Raw genomic sequence first — 19,807 nt, 5'->3', positions numbered from 1 at the left:
AGTTAAAAATATGATCTTCCATAAGCGAGCCATAACTTCTCGTTGCCAAATGCAATCAAAGTTCCTGTCAGTATCAGATTTCCAAGTAGAGTGTCCTTCAGGCGGGGGACTCGAAAAAATCATGGAATATGCTCCATTCAATCTCATTTCAAATGAACGGGGAAAAAGTGGCGCTCAATCCCACGCCGCATTTGTCGCTTTCATATTGTGTTACATCTATTTTCCTTGCGCGAGATTTCATATGAAACGCCGCGTCTTCTGTTTAGTTCGGGGAATAGCTAAGAAATCCCTTTCCCATATCGGAGATGCGCAACGAAACAATATCCTTGACACAGATTTCGGCTAGGGTGTACGTTCGGATGTTTCGGACGGAGCGACGACGCTATTGCCCCTTTTATGCTCGAGGTCGTCCGAATGCGCGTATTCCATAATGGCGATTGTAAATAATCTCAACGACCGACCTCCCTTCCACAACCCAAAAGCCGGACGGGGAAAATCAATAATACAGCAACACCGCATTTACATTCAATCTTCACGCAAGAGCTTTTCCCATGCTTTCATGCTCTTTTGCGACAATTTATTGTTCTTGTGTTCTACTATAAATCTAAATAAATGACATTAAACTAGGTACATTGGACTAGGCTGACGGTTGAGCCTTTTTCGGTGGCTCGTTAGCAGTCGTTTCTTCCACCACTGGAGTCTCGACCGGGGCACTGCCGGGTACGATCTGGGCGGCAATTTCCGCGTACTTTTCCCTCCGGTAGTCCTTTTTCGCTTCGTCCATCAGCAAATTGTGCAGCAGGTTTCGGTTGTTGGCTGGATTGGGCAATAGCGCAGGGTACGGATTGCCTCGTAGCTCCAAAACCGCTCGCTTGCGATACCAGCCCGGGTACTCCTTTGGGGCTTTGTACATACGCGTCGCCGACACTTTGTATTCCTCGAAGCGCGGGGCCAGCACCTTGAAGAGCTTGTGAACGAGCTGCTTTTCCAGCAGCCAGTAATCGGCCATTTCCATCGTCGGCTTGTGGCGATCTCCATTGCGTATAGCGTCAGATATTAAACGTTCTGCGTACGCACGAGCCTCATCCGCTCGTTGGTAGTTAAGCTCGATTCGCTCGTGTTTCACTAGCGCCGTCACCGTTTTGCGTAATTTAAGCAGCCGTCCTTCGGGACCGTCGATATTTTTAAGGTTGCGATGCCGCGGGCGGATAGCTATTCGCAGCTGCGACATTAACTTCGTCACCTCGGCCTGATTCATTGTAAAAATCTATTTAATCCTGAAAAACTTTAATAAAATCGCGTGCGTTATTTAATCAAAACACATTACCCGGCTGTTTATGACGTTCGAACTGTCAGACAGAATGTTGTGTGTCAAAGTGACTAGATGCGAGGTGGTTGCAGAAAACACAATTCGCCAAAGAAAAGTATGTATACGATAGTTTAGATCACGTTTTGTTTCTATGTGGATTGCAGATTTGTTTAATGAATATCCATTTTTGGCCAATCGAAATCTAAACACCCCCGTGTGGCTATTAATCGACCGTATAAATGTCAAACAATCAAGCTGCTGATGGCAGTCGCGAAAAAAAAGCTGTGAGCTCAGCTCACGTATACACACCTCGAGTGCGGCTTCTTTCTCTCTCATTCTCGCGCGTTCGGTTGAATTCGAGTTAAACAATGGAGTTGTGCCTCGGAGCCTAGCTCAATGCCTAGTGTTTCTTATTCCAGCATCGCCCGGCTAACGACGAACAAACAACACAGTAGTGTCCGCCGTCATTGTGAATTGCTTCAACGTGTCCTGCCCCCCGACAGGACACCTTCCTTTGCGTAAGTGCGTGTGTACGTGTGTGTGTATGTGAGGATTTAAACCAAGGATCTTGTCGCGTGGCAGGATCAGGTAGAGATAATCGCCATCGGGCTGTTCTTTTTGTTCGATTTACGGCATTTCTTCTTCGGGCTTCCCGTACGAGTTCCACGAACCGCGCGCGTTCTCTTTTTCTTTCCCATCTCGCTTGCTCGCTCGCTCTTTCCCTTGATTTGCACAACGGTCGCGCAACCCGGGCGGGTTAGTTCGAATTCTGTTCTCCTCGGTCCGGGACGAAACCGGTCAGCAGCAGCTTCTCCGTGCGTGCGCAGCGACAACAGCTTCCACAGTGTCAAACCACGGACGGGCCGGAACGGGTTAATATCGATCGAGCTGCTTGGCCGCGTCGTGTTAGCGCACGTATTTATACGCGATGCGTTCTTCTGCGTGTTTTCAATAGCATCCGGCAGCAAACGGGTCGGGTGATATTTTTTTTTCACCATTCGGTGCAGTGAGTAAGAGTGTGTGCAAACCGAACGAGGCTCCTCTTCTGCGCAACCCCTTTCTGCGTCGAAGCGTGCCCCGGTGTTCCCGTGGTGGTGTGTGAAAGCCAAAATCTAGTGCCCACCAGACAGGACGCACCAGGAGCAGAGTGAGAACGCGCGCAGCACCACTACTGGTCCACATTGGTGGCCAGCTAACGAAAACGGCGGTGCAGTTCCATTTAACCAACGCAACGTGGTGCCTAAGCGAAATCCAAAAAGTGCTTCTAAACTCGCGGCCGGTGGCTTAAGGACGTCTGAAATTAGATCCGTTACGTGTCGTCGCTTTTTTCGTGGTGTGTTCTCCTTTAGTGCACTGAGCGTAAGTGTGTCCTTTCTTTTGTCTCGGGTTTCGTCCATGTGTGTGTGTGTGTGCGTTTGTTTGTGTCTCCTTGTGTGTGCGATACTCGCGGCGCGTGGTTGGTTGTTCTGAGCGAGTGAAAACTCGATTAATTGCATGCATGCGCGTTAGAAGGTGGCCAATGAGTTGGATGGAGTGGAGGACAATGGCGGCCACCTACACCACACTCACAACCCCCCTCCCGACCATCAGGTTGACCTCAGTTCTTGAACGGTCCGTTACAATTTCCTAAGCTCCATGGCATCTCCCATTCTGACGACAGCCACTATCGATGGCTGGCCACCGTGTGCACTTGTTTTAATAGGACCACCGTCGTGTGCGCGTGCGTGTGTGTGTGTGGTGCTATTTCTTCGTCGGGTATTTATGATGGGTATGGGAAAATGCTCCGGCTCCGGCTCCGGTCGCAAAAGTGTGCTGTGAAAATGGGCGCTGGGAATGAGCGCAACACCCCGGGACCACCGAGCATTTAACAGCTATGTGCGAGCGAGATAGAGGGCCGAGTGTCGTTGGCCTCGTCGTCTGAAGCTGGCTGACTTGCTGGCTGGCTTGTGACAGGAAGGACGACGACACGCGTCCAACACCACAACCGGTGGTGACACACCTGACATCAGGGCGCGAGAAAGAGAGAGTGCGTACGAACCGAAACGTCGGTGGCTTCATAGAACAATGCACGCACACGCAGCACAACGCTTGACGGGCGGAATCCAGAGCATCAGCATCGTCCATCGTCCCAGCAGCAGCAGCCATCCGATGGCGGCAACCGAACGAAAAAAGGGAAAAACCGCACAGAGAGATGGGTGCGCTTGCGTGTGCACGCGTGGGAGGGAGAAAGTGCGATATTTAGAACGAAAGAGCTGAGTGTGAAACAAACGAGAACGAGAACGAGAACGCTTTTGATGCGAGTATCCGTTCGCGCATTCACCTGTGATGCCTTTCTGCGCGAGTGAGCGAGAAAAAGACAGAGAGAGAGAGCGAGAGATAACGAACGAAAGAGCGAAATGGCGTCTCATCTCATGCAAACGGTGGCAGAGATTCGATAATAAGCCGGGGCAGGGTGGGTGCTTTCGATTGCGTGCGTGCGTGGAGGAAATGCGCTTCATGGAGAAGAACGAAGAATCCCGCTGGTGGGCTCCTTCCACCGACTCACGACCCCCTTCTCGAGCCCAGCAGCAGCAGTAGAGAACAAAACAAAAGCCAGCCTGAACGGCTGCTGACTGCTGGCTGGAAATAGACAATGTATTTCCTTCGTCCAGTAGCGCCGGCAAGCGTTTCATACGATCACGATGGTGTTAGTAAACCTGTGTGCCTCGCGCGCCATGATGCAAATGTGCTGTGTTGCGCTCTCGATCCAGTTTCTGGTTTCGTGGCTGTATAAAGGGATAGGGATCGTCCGGTGGGCGGATAGGAAGGTGGGGAGTTGACGTGCAAAAAGAGTTGTTTGAACTCTCTTCAGCTGCTGGCACTTTTCCATCGCTTCGCTGAATTTCTATCCCATCGCTGAGAGCGGCATCTCTCAGTGGTGTGGAGCACATTTTGCTCTGTTGTGATCGGTCGGAGTTTGACGGGCGCGGCTCCTTGTTGTGTTTTCGCTTGTTTTTGTTGTTGTTGGGCTTCGTTGTTGTTGCCTACTTCATTTTCTCGCACACGCACGCAATGGGGCGCCTCGATGGTGGTGATTTTTCCCTTCACACGTTGGCTTTTCGTGCCGATTCGGCTTGTTTTTCCCCCACGGCCGCCTGCTGTGTGTTGTTTTGTTGCTTTTCCGAGGGCCCAACGGGTTAGGACGAGCGAGCGAGAGAGCATACACTTTTGACAGCTTTTTTTATTCTCTCTCACTCTCGCGCGGCCTACGTCGTTTCGTGCGTTTGGTTGTACTTCCTGCTGTTGTGTGGTGGGTTGTTTTTCGTCCGTTTTTTTTCTTTGCTCATGCAGCCCTGTTTTCCCTTCATGTTTGGTCACTCGAAAGCTGCGATTTTTCCCAGCCGCAGGGCGTGTTGCTGGGAAAACAAAGTTCGCCCGTTTTCGCCGGGTTGTGTGCGTAACAGCAGCGGACGGGCGTGTACGGTGACCTTAATTGGACGAACTAACTAACAGACAAACGCGATTCTGCAATAAAAAATCGAACACCCTTGTACGGGAAGGAGTCACGAATCTCGCGTCCTTCTCTCTTTCGGTCACTTTGATTTATCTTATCACGCGGCGTCGATGGTCGCGATCATATGATTGACAACGTTCGGAGGGTTTTTTTGCTTCCTCCATTGGCGCTGGTTCGGTTGCAGCCGCGTGATAACAGGCCACGCAGATAAATCGAGCAATAAACATAAAAGCAAGCCATCGAGTAGTCTGGGGACATGACACACGAACCCTACGGGCATTGCGGCGTATTCCAGTGGGAGGGAAAAATCGAACACCACCCTCGATTTTGCGTCCTTTTCCTCCCCAGGAGGATGAGTAGGCGGGTTTGGAAAAAAGGCTAGATTATCTGCCTGCCAGCCTTCGTGTAGGGGCTGTAGACTTGTTTCGTCGTCGTTTTAACATGCGCTTGGTATTGATTTCTTGTGCCCCCAACCCATCATATTATATACATATATCTCTTCCTGGCCACACGATAACGTGGCTATCTGTTAGGAACCATCATCGTCGGCCAGAAGGTGACCGAAAGGCAATGATAAGGGTTAGGTGAAACCGAAACCGACCCGGAAATTAGAATGGGGAGCGGCCTTTTACGGACATCGAAGGACAACCCGATGAATCATCGACAGCTCCTGCCGTTCTCCACGCAAAATGACGTTGGAAATTTTCCATCCATCGTTAGCGCGCGCTTGGTTTTTTTTTCGAAAAGGGAGGCAAAAATGTAAAGCGTTTTCTGTTCCTGCACTGGCCCCTCCACCCGGGGAATGTTGGAAAATAATTGATTTAATTCAACCCCAAACCAGCCGCCACCAACCCTCCAACCCTCCCGGTGTCCGGTGCGTAAAAAAAAGGGGTGGTTTCATTACACACCGCTGGTTCAGTGACTCGTCCGCACGGTAATGAGAGACCAGATTATCAATTAGGGACGGTTTCGGTATGCGGTGACGAGGGATGGGTGGGAGGAAGCATCGCATGCCAGCGGAAGGAAGAAGAGAGGGAAAAAAAACCGTGATGCATCAACATGAATCGGCGAGTAATCGGCCAAAGCCCATTGACCAAAACCCAGCGGCCAAATGAAGGAAATTGATTCGCCGGTGGTGTGGTGTATTTTTTTTTCTTTCTCTCTTTCTCTCGTCACCCTGTTACTTTTCTTCGTATTATGAAATCGTTGGGTTGAAAAAAAAAGAGAAAAAACATACCACACGCTCGCGTTCACCCCCAACAAAACGCCTCACCTGGGGGATGATTTTTTTTTCGGTTAGTTTTTCACCCCCCCCATCCATCGCAAGTCAGAAGAACATATTTGCTACGCATGAAAACACGCATAAGCGCGCGCGCACCTGTGTGTCGATTCATCGTTTTGTTTCGATTTTTACTTACTTTTTCGCTCGTTTCCATGTGTTTCGTTTGCAGTTTTGTTTTTTTTTCTCCCCCAGGCCAATGGACAGGCGCGCTAGGCCAACACCACCACTGAACTCTGTGTGCTCTTGCGTGGCACTTGTGGCACCGGTATGCACGCAAGCGCAAGTGTTGGCCTAGCCATGTGTGTGTGTGTGTGTACGTGTGGGGATGGTAGGTGAAAGTATCCCAACCCGACGGGGCAGATGAGAGCCGTCCTTGAAAAGACAATCTCGAAAAGCGACGTTAAAAAAAACTCCACCAGCAGCTTCAGGGCCGGTTCAGGGAGGGAATGCTACGAGGCACGCATATGTTATGCTGGTTTGCCATTTTTATGCACCAAACCGGTCCACCGGTGACGTTGGAGCGGAAAAGCGCTACAAAATGAACGAAACCAAAACGAGCAATGGGCCACGGTTCTCTTTACTCCTGGGAGGTTTTTTTTTTTAAATATTAAATGGCAAACAAAAACCAGCCTCTCCCGTCGGTTGTTGGGTGGGTTTTGTGAAACACCTGAACCACCAAGCCAAGCCCGTCGCTATCACACTCGGGTCACTTATCGGGAAAGTGGACACTGGACTGCAGAAAAGAATGTGACCGCCAAGGGTTGTTGTAGATCGGTACCGGTTGATAAGGGCCCCGACAGCTACACATTCGTCATGGAGGGCCAGCAAACAGCCAAAAACGAAGAAGCAGAAAACACCTCCGACGGGGTGGACAATCGGTGAAGCACCTCTCTAAAATGGCGAATTCCCCACTTCAATTAGAAATATTACATGCTCTGGCACACGCGTGTCTGTTTTTTTTTTGGGCTGGGGATTCGTGGTGCGCCCTTTTCATTCCCTATGGGTTGTTGTTTTATGTAATTTGACTCTCTTTGTTAAATGAAAATGTCCAAAATCCGATACACACTGCCCGTAATATCGCTTCCCGAGCCACACTCCACGCCACGCGAAAGTAATTAACCGATCGGTATAATTTATACTTTCCAAAAAGTAAAACCGACCTCACAAATTACACCACCCGGTGGTTAATGTTTCTATCGAGCTGTCCGGGAAGCGAGGGTGCGAAAGTAGAACCGGCAGGGGGGGTGGAATAGACAAAACCCCATGCTCAAAAAAAAAATTACTGATCATCGTAAAACTGTTCCGATACCACGACCGGGAAACCGTGAACCGTGGGCCATCAGATCGCCTTTCCATAATGGCACCGGATCGTTTTAAAATATGTCGAAAGCTGGGTGGAAAATCAGAATCTTCCACCTCCCCCTGAGGGTTGGTATGTCCCCCGGCCAGCATTTCCCCATCCCGTGCAATCGGAATGTGCAATTGAGAGATGCGATTGTTGCTTCATATCATTTCACAGGGAAAATTGGGCCTTCCCCTTTTGACCGCCTCGCCCAATCTCGACCTCTCTCTCTTTCTCTCTCTCCGTGAGGGGGGGGGGGGGGGGTTTCGTTTTCGGATTTAGTGGAAAATAATGACATATTTGCATTTGAATGGTCTGGTCGGCTGCTGCACCCTCCGTCGCGCGGGCTTTCTCACGGTTTCATCGCGTAGAAAGGTGGGATGATGGTGGGTTGATGGGAGCACGAGAGAGAGAGAGAGAGAGAGAGAGAGAGGAATCACCTAGTGGGAAGGGAATATTTTCCAAACAGTGTCAGCAGCCCCCCCCCCCCCCCCCCGTACCAGCGCAGGTAATTAAGTTTAGGAAAGGGTGAAGACTCGTATAGAAAGAAGAAGAAAAAAAATACTAACTCCAAACTTAGTGAAAGCAGCCGTCAACGTTGGCGTTAGCGAAACAAAAGTAGCTCAAAATCAACAACAACCAACCCGCGCTGGCTACAATTAACCTATTTGTCGGCATCCGCACGTCGGCCGTTGTTTTCCCCCGGTGCCAAAGCACCTGTGTGTGTGTGTATGTTTGTCCCCCAGTCGTTGTGTGTGTATGAATAATATGCTAAATTGCTACCGAAAAGAAAGATAATTGCGCCTTCCTCCGAGTGTCGCTAATCTAATCGCTTAACTATTTCATCTTTCATTCATGTTCCCGCAAACTGTATCGCATCGTGCAGGGTTCGACAAATTTCCCTAACAAAAGTGCCAAGGACACAGTGCGACAGGTGTCCTGAAGTACGGCAGGACGATTCCTGCAAAGACGCAAACGCCCTGCTTGATCCTTGATCCTCGTTACGATCGCTAACAGCATGATGGCCGATTCGCCCGCCAGCAATACCGGCCCGGCCATGGCTGGGGTTCCTGCAGGGACGGTGGGTGGTGGTGGTGGAGGCCCTCATGACCCCACCGTTATCCCCCAGTGGAAAAAGGAACTGATCCAACGGCGCAAGAACCTAGCCAAAACGATCGGAGCCGTCGCAACGCAAGTTCACGATTCGGCTTCGACGGTGGCCGCGGCCATTTCTGCTTCCGCTTCGTCGCCGGTAACCGCTCATCCGCGCACACCCACCGGAAGTGGGGCGTTCCCTGTTGGGAGTCCTTTTTACGCCGGTTCCGGAACGAAAGGTAAGTCCGGTGGGAAGAGAGAGAGAACCATGTAAATTGTGTGTACAAAGATCCAATGATCCCTTTCCCAATGTGGAGGTTAAGAGGATCCTTTTTTGTTAATTTTTTGTATTACTTTACTTTATCAAACCTATTTTAAACCCCTTCCTCGTAGCTTGGATATAGCGTCGACATCAATCTCACTGTTACCGATGGTTATACCTAAATAATTGCACGTTCAGTACATCAAACCTCTTAACTAAGCTAACAGTGTAAATGTGTAAAGAAGGTTTATTAGTAAGTAGAGCTCGCTTCAAAAGACTTCACCGTATTTTGCGACTTATCTTATCAACAGCAGAACACTACAACAATTGTATGTTTTGTTTGATTGGATTAACGACTGCGATAAGATGAAGCGATCAAATCGCCTCTCGCCAATGCTTGCAATCAAACCCCGGAGCGATCAGTTTTTGCTCCAATAAAACGGCTTCATGGTTTGTTATCACTCTACTCCTGGCTACCGAAAGGCCATGGGAAAGGTCATATACATATGTTGACCTCGCATTAATCATTGCCCAATTCTAATCATTGAGGCACACCAGAACGGCCATAACCATAATGTGCGTGATAATGAGCTCATAATCTTGTTTTCCGACCTAAAGCCCAGGGTGAACGAAATGAGTCATCAGGTTTGGCTTTTCGATACCGACTGTTAAAATTCTCCATTTTGTTGACTCAGCTTTCCCAGGCTGGTCGTTGTTTTTCGCGCATCGATTGATCCTTGCTAAAGGTTCTCCCACTAACAAAACGCGGCAGATGTGATAAGAATCCGTCCCCTTCATGTTCGTTGGATTTTGCTTCCGTTTCTCTCGCAAGCAGAATGCCGATTATCTTATCATGCGTCGGTGGTGGGCTTTGGTTTGGTAACCGGCGATATATCCACCCTTATCTCACAGGGTGGTTCTTTTAGGGTTTACTACCCAACATGGTGATCGTGGAATCATGCGTTTTTTTTTTGCGTGAGTATTCCGTGCCGCAAGAACACCTTAAAAACCGAAATCGTTATGCGTATGGATGAGTTTACGATCCTTTCTCCTGCGTTCGTGTGAACAGTTGACCTTTTGCCGATGCGGAACGTTTGAACTGGTTAAACTATATGCAACAATTCGGTTTGTTCGCGAATTACTACCGCATACTGCCACCACCTCGCCGTTTTGTGGTTCTTCGTTTCGTTTCATCAATTCCATGCCGGGGCGATTTGTTACAATTTGCCTTGGCGATTGTTCAAAAAAAAACAAAGGAGCAAAAAATGTGTCATCGCCACCGTCCTTCGGCACGTACGAATTAAATGGCTTCTTTTGAGCAGGACGCAAAACTGAAAAGGCTTCGCTGGGTTGAAACCCGCTCACCCGTTGGTTTAAGGTTTTGTTTTGTAAATAATCAAAGCAAAGTGCAAAAATTATAGACTTGCTTAAGACCCCAACACCCAGCTGTACTTCAACCTTCCCCACCCACCTTCTTCGAGATTCCGGGGGGCGTGGGGATGGAAAGTGTGAGATGTGGAGCGCGCGTTTCGGGTGCAATTAAATTCGAAACCGTCACCGGTAATTGATTATGCAGGTTTTTTTTGTGTTTTCGGAGGGGTCGGTATCAAGCGTAATGTTTTTTTTTTCACGATCTATTGGTGGCTTTTTTTGTGCCTCACTTTTTGGAGTGTTTTGGCAGCATTAGTGCGATTTGCGCTGTGGCTAGAGCTGTTGGACGGGGACGCATTAGGCTGCTGGTGGATTTGTGCCATAAGCAGCAGGTTTGAGAGGGCGCTGAAGGGGACAAGAGGTTCATTAATTAGACGCGTTGCACTAATGGGGTTGACTGGGAGCATCAGCGAACCATCGTGCAGTCGTGTGGGGAGACCTGATATGATGTGGTGCGCGAGACGGAAAAGCCGGAAAGTTCTTCTCTACGGTGGTTTGTGATGAAAAATTCATTAGCCTCGTCGCTACTGGAGCTCGTAGAAATACGGGGCACAGCTTGGCAAAGTTTTGGACAATTTTCTGAATAGTTTCAATCAGCGGTAGCTTCGCGAGGAACCGCACGGCGGAGCCACGTTTTCTATAGACATTTTCCAGCTCAAGAATGGAAAACTTGGAAGAATGAAAGGCTCGAGAGCACGCTCCAACAAATGGTTGGAGAAGAAAAAATGCATACTTTTTTGCTATGGTAGCTGATTTTAAAATTGCTCAAACAGCGGTTTTCTGCTTGAACTTTTCGACGCCACTTCGTGCCAAATTGCCATTTTGCTTGGTTTCTTTTGTATAAGGCAGGGACCCTGAGGGAGTGTTATTGCTTTCAGAAACTGTAACGAAAACTTCAATCCGATTTGTTTCTTTTTTGAACTAAATTTCGTACAATTCCGCCTCGCAAAGGTGACGAAAATATGGGCTGCCTTTTTTTTCGAATTCGTATACACTCGAATGGCACCCAATTTCACTTCGTGCGTTCACAAAGCAAATCGAAAAAAAAACAACAAAATTAAATCCACACCGAAGGTAAATTTGTGTCGGAATGCAAATACGAAACCGTGTTGCGTAGTATTCATTTCTTTTATTCTCTTTCCTGTTGTTGTTTTTTTTTTATTGCTCGAAATATATCAGATACTCGTCGCGGCGTCTGCAAAGTCCAGCACTAAACGGCCAGTGCTCGGAGACCTGCCACAGGGGCGCATGAGAAAGGGCGTTGTTTTATTTAGTGCTTTATTCGCGCACACACGCGTTCATATGCAAATTAAACCAGCCGATGGATGTGTGCTGGGATTGTCGAACGAAACGATGCGCGGCGTTTCTCTGCCATTGGAATGTCTCTTGTGCATGTGGCAACAGTACCATCGCCCAGTAGTGGAAAAAGGGGAAAATAGCCCATTTTTCCATATGCACGTTGACCTCACGTGTTTATCTAGTTGAATTCGATTTTCTGCATCGCTCCCGGTAAAGGTTTTCTGTCTGTTTTTGCTCTCCCGACCGCTGACGTGGCTAAAAGGTGGCCAGAAAATCCCCAGAAATAAGCCAGCGAGACACCTCGGCATTGGCCTAGGTGTAATTTGCGAACGAAAGATCGTCAGCGGTATAACACCGTGACATAAAAGGAAAATACGATCAAGCGGCACACGCGTACACGCCCGTCCGTATACACCGTCACATTGAATGTCGGAAAAGCGCATTAACCACCACGATCGTGTGCAGCTGCAAAGTGGTGGTGCGTTTCCTTTGGTTTTCGGGTCAAAGAAATAACACCTTTTTTCCTGCTGCTAAACACTGTGTTTGTCGCTTACTCTGAACTGCTCGTACTCGTTTGTTTTGTCTGACGCAAGCAGTTTTAATGCTTTTGCTATGCGAAACGGTTTCGATGAACATTGGTCATAAGAATATTGCTAGGGTAACTGTGAATATTTGAAAAATGAGGCTTCTGTGGGATCAAACTGCTCGTTTTATGGGCCCATATCTTAAGCAGAGAATGGGAAAGAAGCCCATTGAACAATTAAACCACCTTTAATGGCTTCAATTCATCCTCTCGAAGCCCTCGTGGCAAGAAGCTATCGAAATCAGCGATATCGCACCATCGGCGGTATAATAAGGATCATCATTTGAGCCACGATCTCTCTGAATCGGGAAAATATCTGGCCTGGCCCTGAAAACGTCTAAAAACACACCTCAAAAGGGAGTTAGAATGAACTGCCCGCGGGACGATAGATCGGCGCGCGCGCAGAGCAACCGGATAGCTCCGCTTTGGTGGGCTTTATTTATTTACATTTTATTATGCTATTTATCTACTCTCCCCACCATCCATCCCTCGAGCCGGTTAATCCACGCATGGGATGCCTCACGGGAGGAGCTGGAGAAAGGAACGGAGATGCGAGCCCCCACGAGCCTGTTTATTGCTTTTCTTTCTTTTCCATCGCCGCTTCAGGAACGGGTTTTCCATGGACGAAGGAACGGAAAAGAGTTGATAAACATGCGTGCACCTCTCTAGAAGCCGCAATGGTTCGTTCGATATTTCGTTTTTAAGGGAACAGTGATATGCGCCCGCCGAATGGACATTGAATGTGCAGTAATAGTTAACACCAGTGATCCTGTTTTCCCTATCATTGAAATCGTTCGATTGTCGATCGAGCTACCAACAATTCGTACTTTTCACTGCGCACATGCTCAATGGAGCAATGATCATTTGGCGTGTTTTCGTGTTCATTTTTTTTTCTTCTTCTCTCCTGGGGAAATGGATTGCGTTATTCGGATGCCTTTGACTTATCGGTTGGAAAATGGTATTCATTCGTTCGCGATCGCATCAATGAACCCACCTCTCGGACGTTGCGCTGGGCAATGAACTCCGTGCAGCAGCGGTACTTTGATTTATGTGGTTTTGTTTTTCCTTCTCTATCTCCCACGATCGAGCATCTCGTTCGCGCATGCGTGTCTTTCGCTCCGGTACTAACCGGCGAACGCGTGTAGTTCGTGGCTCAATTCATTAAATGAATGGTCGTGGTACCAACACTGGGAAAAAAATACACCGGAGGAGAAATGATCGTGTGCTATAAAAATGTTCACTTAACCCTTGTGGTGATCAGCTCAAAAGCTATCTATAAAGAGGGTGGAATTTTCGACGAAAAAAATAAAAGCTAGCTAGGAAATATAATTCATATTTAACAATGGTTCATAAATCTTCGTCACTTCAAAGGGCTTGTACATTTTTTGAGCTATCTGATCATCTCAAGTTTCTGTAAATACTGCACCAGTACGTTGTTAAAAAAAAAAACTTCTAACCCGTAATAATCCAATCAATGTAGGAAAATCCAAGAAATAATACATCTATCAGTGAGATTGCTGTTCGGCGGTATAAAATAAAGCCACTTCTTGCTGGTTTGTGTCTGGGATAGTTTATAGCACACTATTTTGTGTTCATTGCGTATCGTCGAACTAATCATTCATGTTGTTCATTTTCCTCTTCCCTTTCATTTTCGCTCTCTGTTATTCCTGGTAACTGGTACGAACGTCGACGCGTGTTCAACCACACACACACACCCACACACACATCCATCTCCATTTGTATCCGCACGCGCTCCTATTGTTGTTTCACCGTGTGTGTTGTTCATTCGTACTGCCATCAACCCATCGTTGTAACCAACTAATCCGCACACACCTGCGTGGTTTGTGTACATATGCCGATCGTACACTACACGCTTGTCCACGTTGTGTGAGCACGTCACCATCTCTCTCCCGCACAAACGCACACACCACCTTCACGCACCTACATTGGGTCTGGAATTTGTTTACTTCCTGCGATTGCGTGTGTGTTGCTGCACACGCCAGACACCACCACATGTGCGCAAGCCGATGCAACTACAGTGACTGCCAGCGAAACGCTGCATCAGCTGTCCGGTGGCGCAGAACAACCAGTAGCAGCCGAATCGTCAGGACAGTTGGCTGAGAACAGTGGAAATAATAACGATTTCACATCTTGCTCCATTTCCGACCATGCGACAGTCACGACAACAGCATCTCCAACGTCACCTGGCGGTGCTTTTGCCGGTGTTCATTATGGAGCAGCGAATGAACACCTCCAGCAGCAGCAGCACTATCACCACAGTCAACAACACCACCACCAGCAGCAGCAGCAGCAGCAGCAGCGAGGTGGTGTTGGTAGTGCCACACGCGGCCCAGCTGAAGCCGTAGCAGTGTTGGTGCCACCATCGACAGCTCCAGCAAGTGGATCATCGCCATCGTCGCTCCCCACGGCTAACGGAGCTCATTCGCATTCCAATGCCACAACACAACACAGTTCGGAACAGAGCGGCAGTAGTGCTGCCATCGGATCCGCAACACAACACCGCACCACGGGCGGCACAGTGATCGTCGAGCGTGAAAGTTCGTCCGTCTGCTCATCAGCAGCAGTAGTTGGTGGCAAGGTGGTATCGGGAACGCACTCTCCGACGCAACAACAGCAGCAGCAGCAGCAACAACATACTTCGAGGGACGGCGTTGCAGCCAGGAAGATGGTGGCAGCTACGGCCGCGGAAGAGATCGTCGTTGTCTACGAAAAAAGCTCCGTGCTCGGGGGTCTGGATGTGACGGGTGGTGGCGGTGGAGGCATCGTGGGCGGTGGTGGTGTTGGTGGTGGTGGTGGCGGTGGTATCGGAGATGCCGGCGAGGAGCTAAAGTACGGGCCAGGGATCGTGTCGCGGTTGCGCTGTCGCTATCTCAGCCTAGCCCTACGCCAATCCGTGGCCAAACAGCGTCCTTCGCTGAATAGCATGCGCCGTGCGACAAGCCTCAATAACCTGCTGGATGAGGAAAGTGAGGATCTGAGTGAGCGCGAACAATCGATCGGTAGCGAAGGTACCGGAGGTGGAGGAGTAGGTGTTGGTCCAGGTGCCGGTCATCATCATCATCATCATCATCAGCAGCAACAGCAGCAGCAGCAGAAAAAGTACCAATCGCAGAATTATCATCACCAACACCAGCACCACCAACAGCAGCAACAGCAGTACCATCGCGAACACTACACCAACGGAAACGGCAACAATCATAACCATAACCATAACCATCATCAGCAGCAGCAACAGCAGCAGATTCATCCAACGGTAGTTCTGCAGGCGCCTCCATACCTAAAGCAGCAGCAGCAGCAGCACCAATTCGCCCCGAAACAACAGCCGTGGGTCCAACAGCAGCACCAGCAACAACTCCAGCACCAAGAGGAGCAACAGCCAGGAGGTGGTGCGGTCAAGACGGCACCGTTTCTGCGCGGCGTGCAAAACAGTTATACGCGAGCGAGCCGTCAGGTGGAGAAGAAGAACGAGTACAATCGCTACACCAAGCACCATCGAGGCGCTGGTGGTGCCGATGCGATCCTGCTCAAGCGTGCCCGCTCAGTCGAGGCTTTGGTGCGCTACGATCACAAGGCCTGGGAGCGAGACGCAGCCAACCCAGTAGCCTCAGCAGCAACAACGGCAACAACAGCTCCTCCGGCACCGGTTGCAGTAGCTCCAGCAACCGTAGCAACAGTTCCATCAACAACCATCACCACCGTGTCGTCCTCTGTCGAGGTGGGCAGCAATGTGATCATACTGGACGAGATCGCGCAGCCAACGACGGCGACGACGACGACGACGGTAACGGCGACGCCGCCGGCGGCGGTGGCTGCAGCAGTAGTGACCGCTCACTTGAACGAGGGGCACGTCACAAGCAACGGTATATCCAGTTCGAACTTGATCACCACCACCGGCAGTCCAACGGCGTCGACGGCGACGGCGACGGCGACGACGACGACGACGGCGGCGATGCTGCTGAATGGGAAAGGTGCCACCGGTGCAGGAGGAGCACCAGATTTGCCGCTTTTGGTCAGCGATTGCGTGACGATCGAGGAGAAGATCATTAACGGGCGCGAGAAGGGTGATCCGAAACCGAAGCGGTTGACCTCGTTCATAGACGCCGACGAGCGGCCACCGCCGGATGTGGTCAAGCAGACGATGAAGATCTTCGAAGCGAATGCGAACCGTCGTGGTGGCCGACCAACGGCCGGAACCGGTGGCGGTGTTGTGACGTCGGTGGCCACAACGGCGGTTGCCGCCGGTAGCGAAGTCGCACACAAAGTGGCCAGTTATCGATCGATCATCATCTCGGGTACGGTGACCACACCACCGGGCGTAACAACGACGGCAGCAGCGGCGGCGGCCATTGCGGGTGAAAAACCACCCATCACACACCCGAAACCTCCGTTAAGCCCCAAAAAGCCAAATATCAAACCACGCACCGCTAGTCCGAAGCAACAGCAGCAGGTTGTTAGTGCCGCCGCAGGTAAACCGCCACCGACACCGAAAACGCTCGAGGCGGTTAACAATCTGAAGAACGTCGCTTTAACACCGTCGTCGTCGTCGTCGCCGCCGCCGGTGGTAGCTGTTAAAAACCACAACAAACCGCCGACGGTGGGGATGACAGAAGCCCCCAAGCAACAACAACAACAACACCAACAACAAGCTACGCCTCCATCGCCTCCAGCACGCAGCAAACACACCACCCCGGTGGTGGCCAATGGGGCCAACGGTGGTAGTGGTGTTGGTACGAAGGGCCCACAAAGCGACGCACTCAAGAACGGTGCGACGATTCGTGATCACAACAACTACGAGAACGGTACGACGCAGACACCATCAACGGGCGCTAAGACGCTGTCGTCGACGACGACGGCAACGACGTTGGCCACACCAGGGTCAGACCACCAACACATGCACACCAGCGGTACAGGCAATACGGCACGGGAAGCGGCAACATCGCCGACGACGACGACGACGACGGGAATTTGCGACTCGCCTTCGATCCAGCAACTCACGGGTAAGCTCGCCAGTCTGCATCTGGCGACCTCTACGCCGACTGGAGCTGCGAACGGGTCGGTTCTGGTGCAGGATCGACGCAACCTTGATTACGTCACGAGTGAGGAGGACGACACGACCACCGCCGAGGAGGAGGAGGAAGAAGACGAAGAACAGGAGGTGCGGGATAAGGTGGATCACGGGAAAGCTGGCGGCATCACCGGCGCCAGCGGTTCTTACACCGTCAATCCGGACTCGAGCGAAGAAGGTGAGGACGTGCCAGCAGTGGGTGGTGGAAGTGAACACGACGCGGACGGTGAGGACGAGGTGAGTCCGGACAGTAGCGAGGAGGAGGAGGAGGAGGAGAACGAGGAGCATCGATCTGTGCGGAAAATTTCCCGCACCGCCATGGAAAACATCGCCCGTGCCGGTACTACGACGCAGTTCCGGTTTAACGGAGCTGTCAAATCATCGTATCTTCCGGGGGCCAGCGGCGCTGGTGGTGGTGGGATGACACCCGTGGCCAGCAACAAACCACCCGCCCCACCGATTCCGATGTCACGGGAAAGCCTGACCGGTGGTGGAGTAGGAAAGCCACCACAGATCGAGGCCAACGGGCGTCTGCCGCCAGAGGGCGCTAGTGTGGTGACCTCGTCGAACAGCAACGGTGTCAGTAGTGGTAGTAGTAGTGCCCTCTCAGCAGCCAGTGTTGCCAGTGGAGGTTCTAGTGCGATCGTACCGGGTGGTGCTTTGATCCCAACAGCAGTGCCGGTGCCGGTGCCTTCGTTAACGCGGCGCGAGATCGAGAAGAATCAAATCAATCGCGAGAAAAGCGGTGAATCCGTCGCCGTACCGGTGTCGTCCGGAACGAACAACGCTAACGGTGCCGGTTCGGGCGTGCAAGTGGCAAGTGCGAATAATGGTTCTGGTGGTGGTGCGAATGGTGCTGGTGTGAAACCGACGATGGCGCCGACGACGGCGATCGACAGTACCACGTCGTTTGTGGCCAAGTGGGGAACCGGTGGGAGTGCCGGAACGGTGGTGAGTGGCCAATCGCCCCTGGCCGGGTTGGTGCCGGTGCGTAAGAAGACGAAACCACCGCCAAGCCACCAGCAGGATGGCACCAACACGATGGTGTTTAACTTCAGCGATCGCAAGGACGTGCCGGACTACATCGAGAACGATGGCGTCATCATCCGGCCACGCCCGAGAGAACTTCCCAAGGTAAGTCACGAACCTTTGCGTCAGGGAATTTGGGGGAAACATGCGAGGAAAGGGATGACTCCTTCATTTACTCATCCGCTTTGCCACGCGCGCTATCTTATCGATCCGTGTTTTCCCCTTCGATTTAATTCCCCAAAATCCACAATGTGCCAGCTCGGGAAGGAGGGTGCTTTAAATTCGTGCGCTGTTGCACCTCTTTTTTGTCGATAGCGCGCAGTACGATGAGTCACGGTCGCTGTTGATGGAGATTTCCGCTTAACGGCGGTCGCAATGAAAAGCGTGTCAATTGACGCACCACCGTGAAGTGCGAATCCAATTTTCTTCCCTCTTGTGTGGTTTCGAGTTCAAGGTTGATGGACAAAAATAGGCAACGGGCGAGTAAACGATGATCATGATGATCGGTTGAATGCCTTTTATCATTATCAACACGAACGAGTTATCGCATACAGGCGATCTGTAAAAAATTTGCAAACCGGTTTTTGAGAGGCGTATTGCTCACACCTTTCTTACGCGATCATTCATGCATTGGATTCTCTTTTGTCGAGTGTGATGAATATGGAAGACCGTAGTTTAGGTTTTCCAATTTATTCAACTCAAATTCTTTTAGTCTGTAGAGGTAAAAAACCCTTGCTTAGCCCTTTTAAAGCCCTCCTATATGAGTGATTTGAGAGATTCAATGACAACGTTCTTCATCGATTTTAATCTGATGCGCTTTCTAAAAAAAGCGACCCCCATCTAAACCAATTTACGTTGGTTCATTGGTTTCTTGCTTGCCTTTTATTCATGAGTTATTCGGAACCTTCGTGACCTAACTTCCCGGATGTTTGCTCTCTACATACTGATATCAGTAAATCATAATTTATCGACAAATAACGCGCAGAGTTTCATCGACTTATCGTTCATTGCGCATGCTGGATGTCTCATTCGCGCCGTGGTTTTTTATTCGCTGAAGAATCACCAACAACAGTTGGGTCATGCTCTTGCGCATGCTTCAGTTCGGCTTCTAGTTCACGTTTTTTCTTCAGCAATAAGGCCAACCGTGCATCCAGCTGACATTTTTCGCACGGCTGCGTTTGTTCGTTCTCCAAGTCCGAATCCTGTACGTCTGAGTCTGAATCGTTCAGCTGGACGTCCGAGTCTGCATCATTCAGCTGGACGTCCGAGTCCGAATCAAAGTCCGTGTTCAAGACAGATGACGTACTCGGGATCCGCTCGTTTAGGGTCCCAGAATCAACTGGCTGTTCTGATTCTTGCCAGGTGAAGTAAGCGTACCGAAACGGTATAATAGTGCCGCTGCGACATTCGGGACAGCAGTGTTGTATTGCGATCCAGCTTAGTATGCAACGCTCGTGAAAGAGATGCCCGCACGATGTGGCCACAATGCGCCCAAAATTCAGCTCCTCCCAGCAGATGCTGCAAATGATATCCATGGTTCTAGTTGAGAACTGATTTGATGAAATTCGCACCACTCACAAACAGTAACTACTTCCA

The 19,807-nt window shown here is 50.3% G+C and overlaps 2 protein-coding genes across 2 annotated transcripts in view; one reads left to right on the top strand and one right to left on the bottom strand.

Annotated features, from left to right (window-relative positions):
• Positions 1 to 575: 575 nt before the first annotated feature.
• On the bottom strand, positions 576 to 1,314 carry LOC128732008 (39S ribosomal protein L17, mitochondrial). The gene has a single exon (XM_053825167.1). It carries the CDS (start codon positions 1,256 to 1,258, stop codon positions 638 to 640), a length of 621 nt encoding a protein of 206 aa, XP_053681142.1. The 5' UTR covers positions 1,259 to 1,314; the 3' UTR covers positions 576 to 637.
• A 7,130-nt stretch (positions 1,315 to 8,444) lies between these two features.
• LOC128721616 (uncharacterized) overlaps positions 8,445 to 19,807 on the top strand; it is a 51,265-nt gene continuing 39,902 nt past the window's right edge. The window contains exons 1-3 of the mRNA XM_053815386.1: positions 8,445 to 8,760; positions 14,100 to 15,148; positions 15,203 to 18,316. Of these exons, the coding sequence (XP_053671361.1) occupies positions 8,445 to 8,760; positions 14,100 to 15,148; positions 15,203 to 18,316 (4,479 nt within the window). The remainder of the gene's footprint in view (positions 8,761 to 14,099; positions 15,149 to 15,202; positions 18,317 to 19,807) is intronic.

This window comes from Anopheles nili, chromosome 2 (assembly GCF_943737925.1).
Source record: "Anopheles nili chromosome 2, idAnoNiliSN_F5_01, whole genome shotgun sequence".
NCBI classification, from domain to species: Eukaryota; Metazoa; Arthropoda; class Insecta; order Diptera; family Culicidae; genus Anopheles; species Anopheles nili.
The sequence above is the reverse complement of the archived record's forward strand: the minus strand, read 5'-3'. Positions and strand labels throughout refer to the sequence as shown.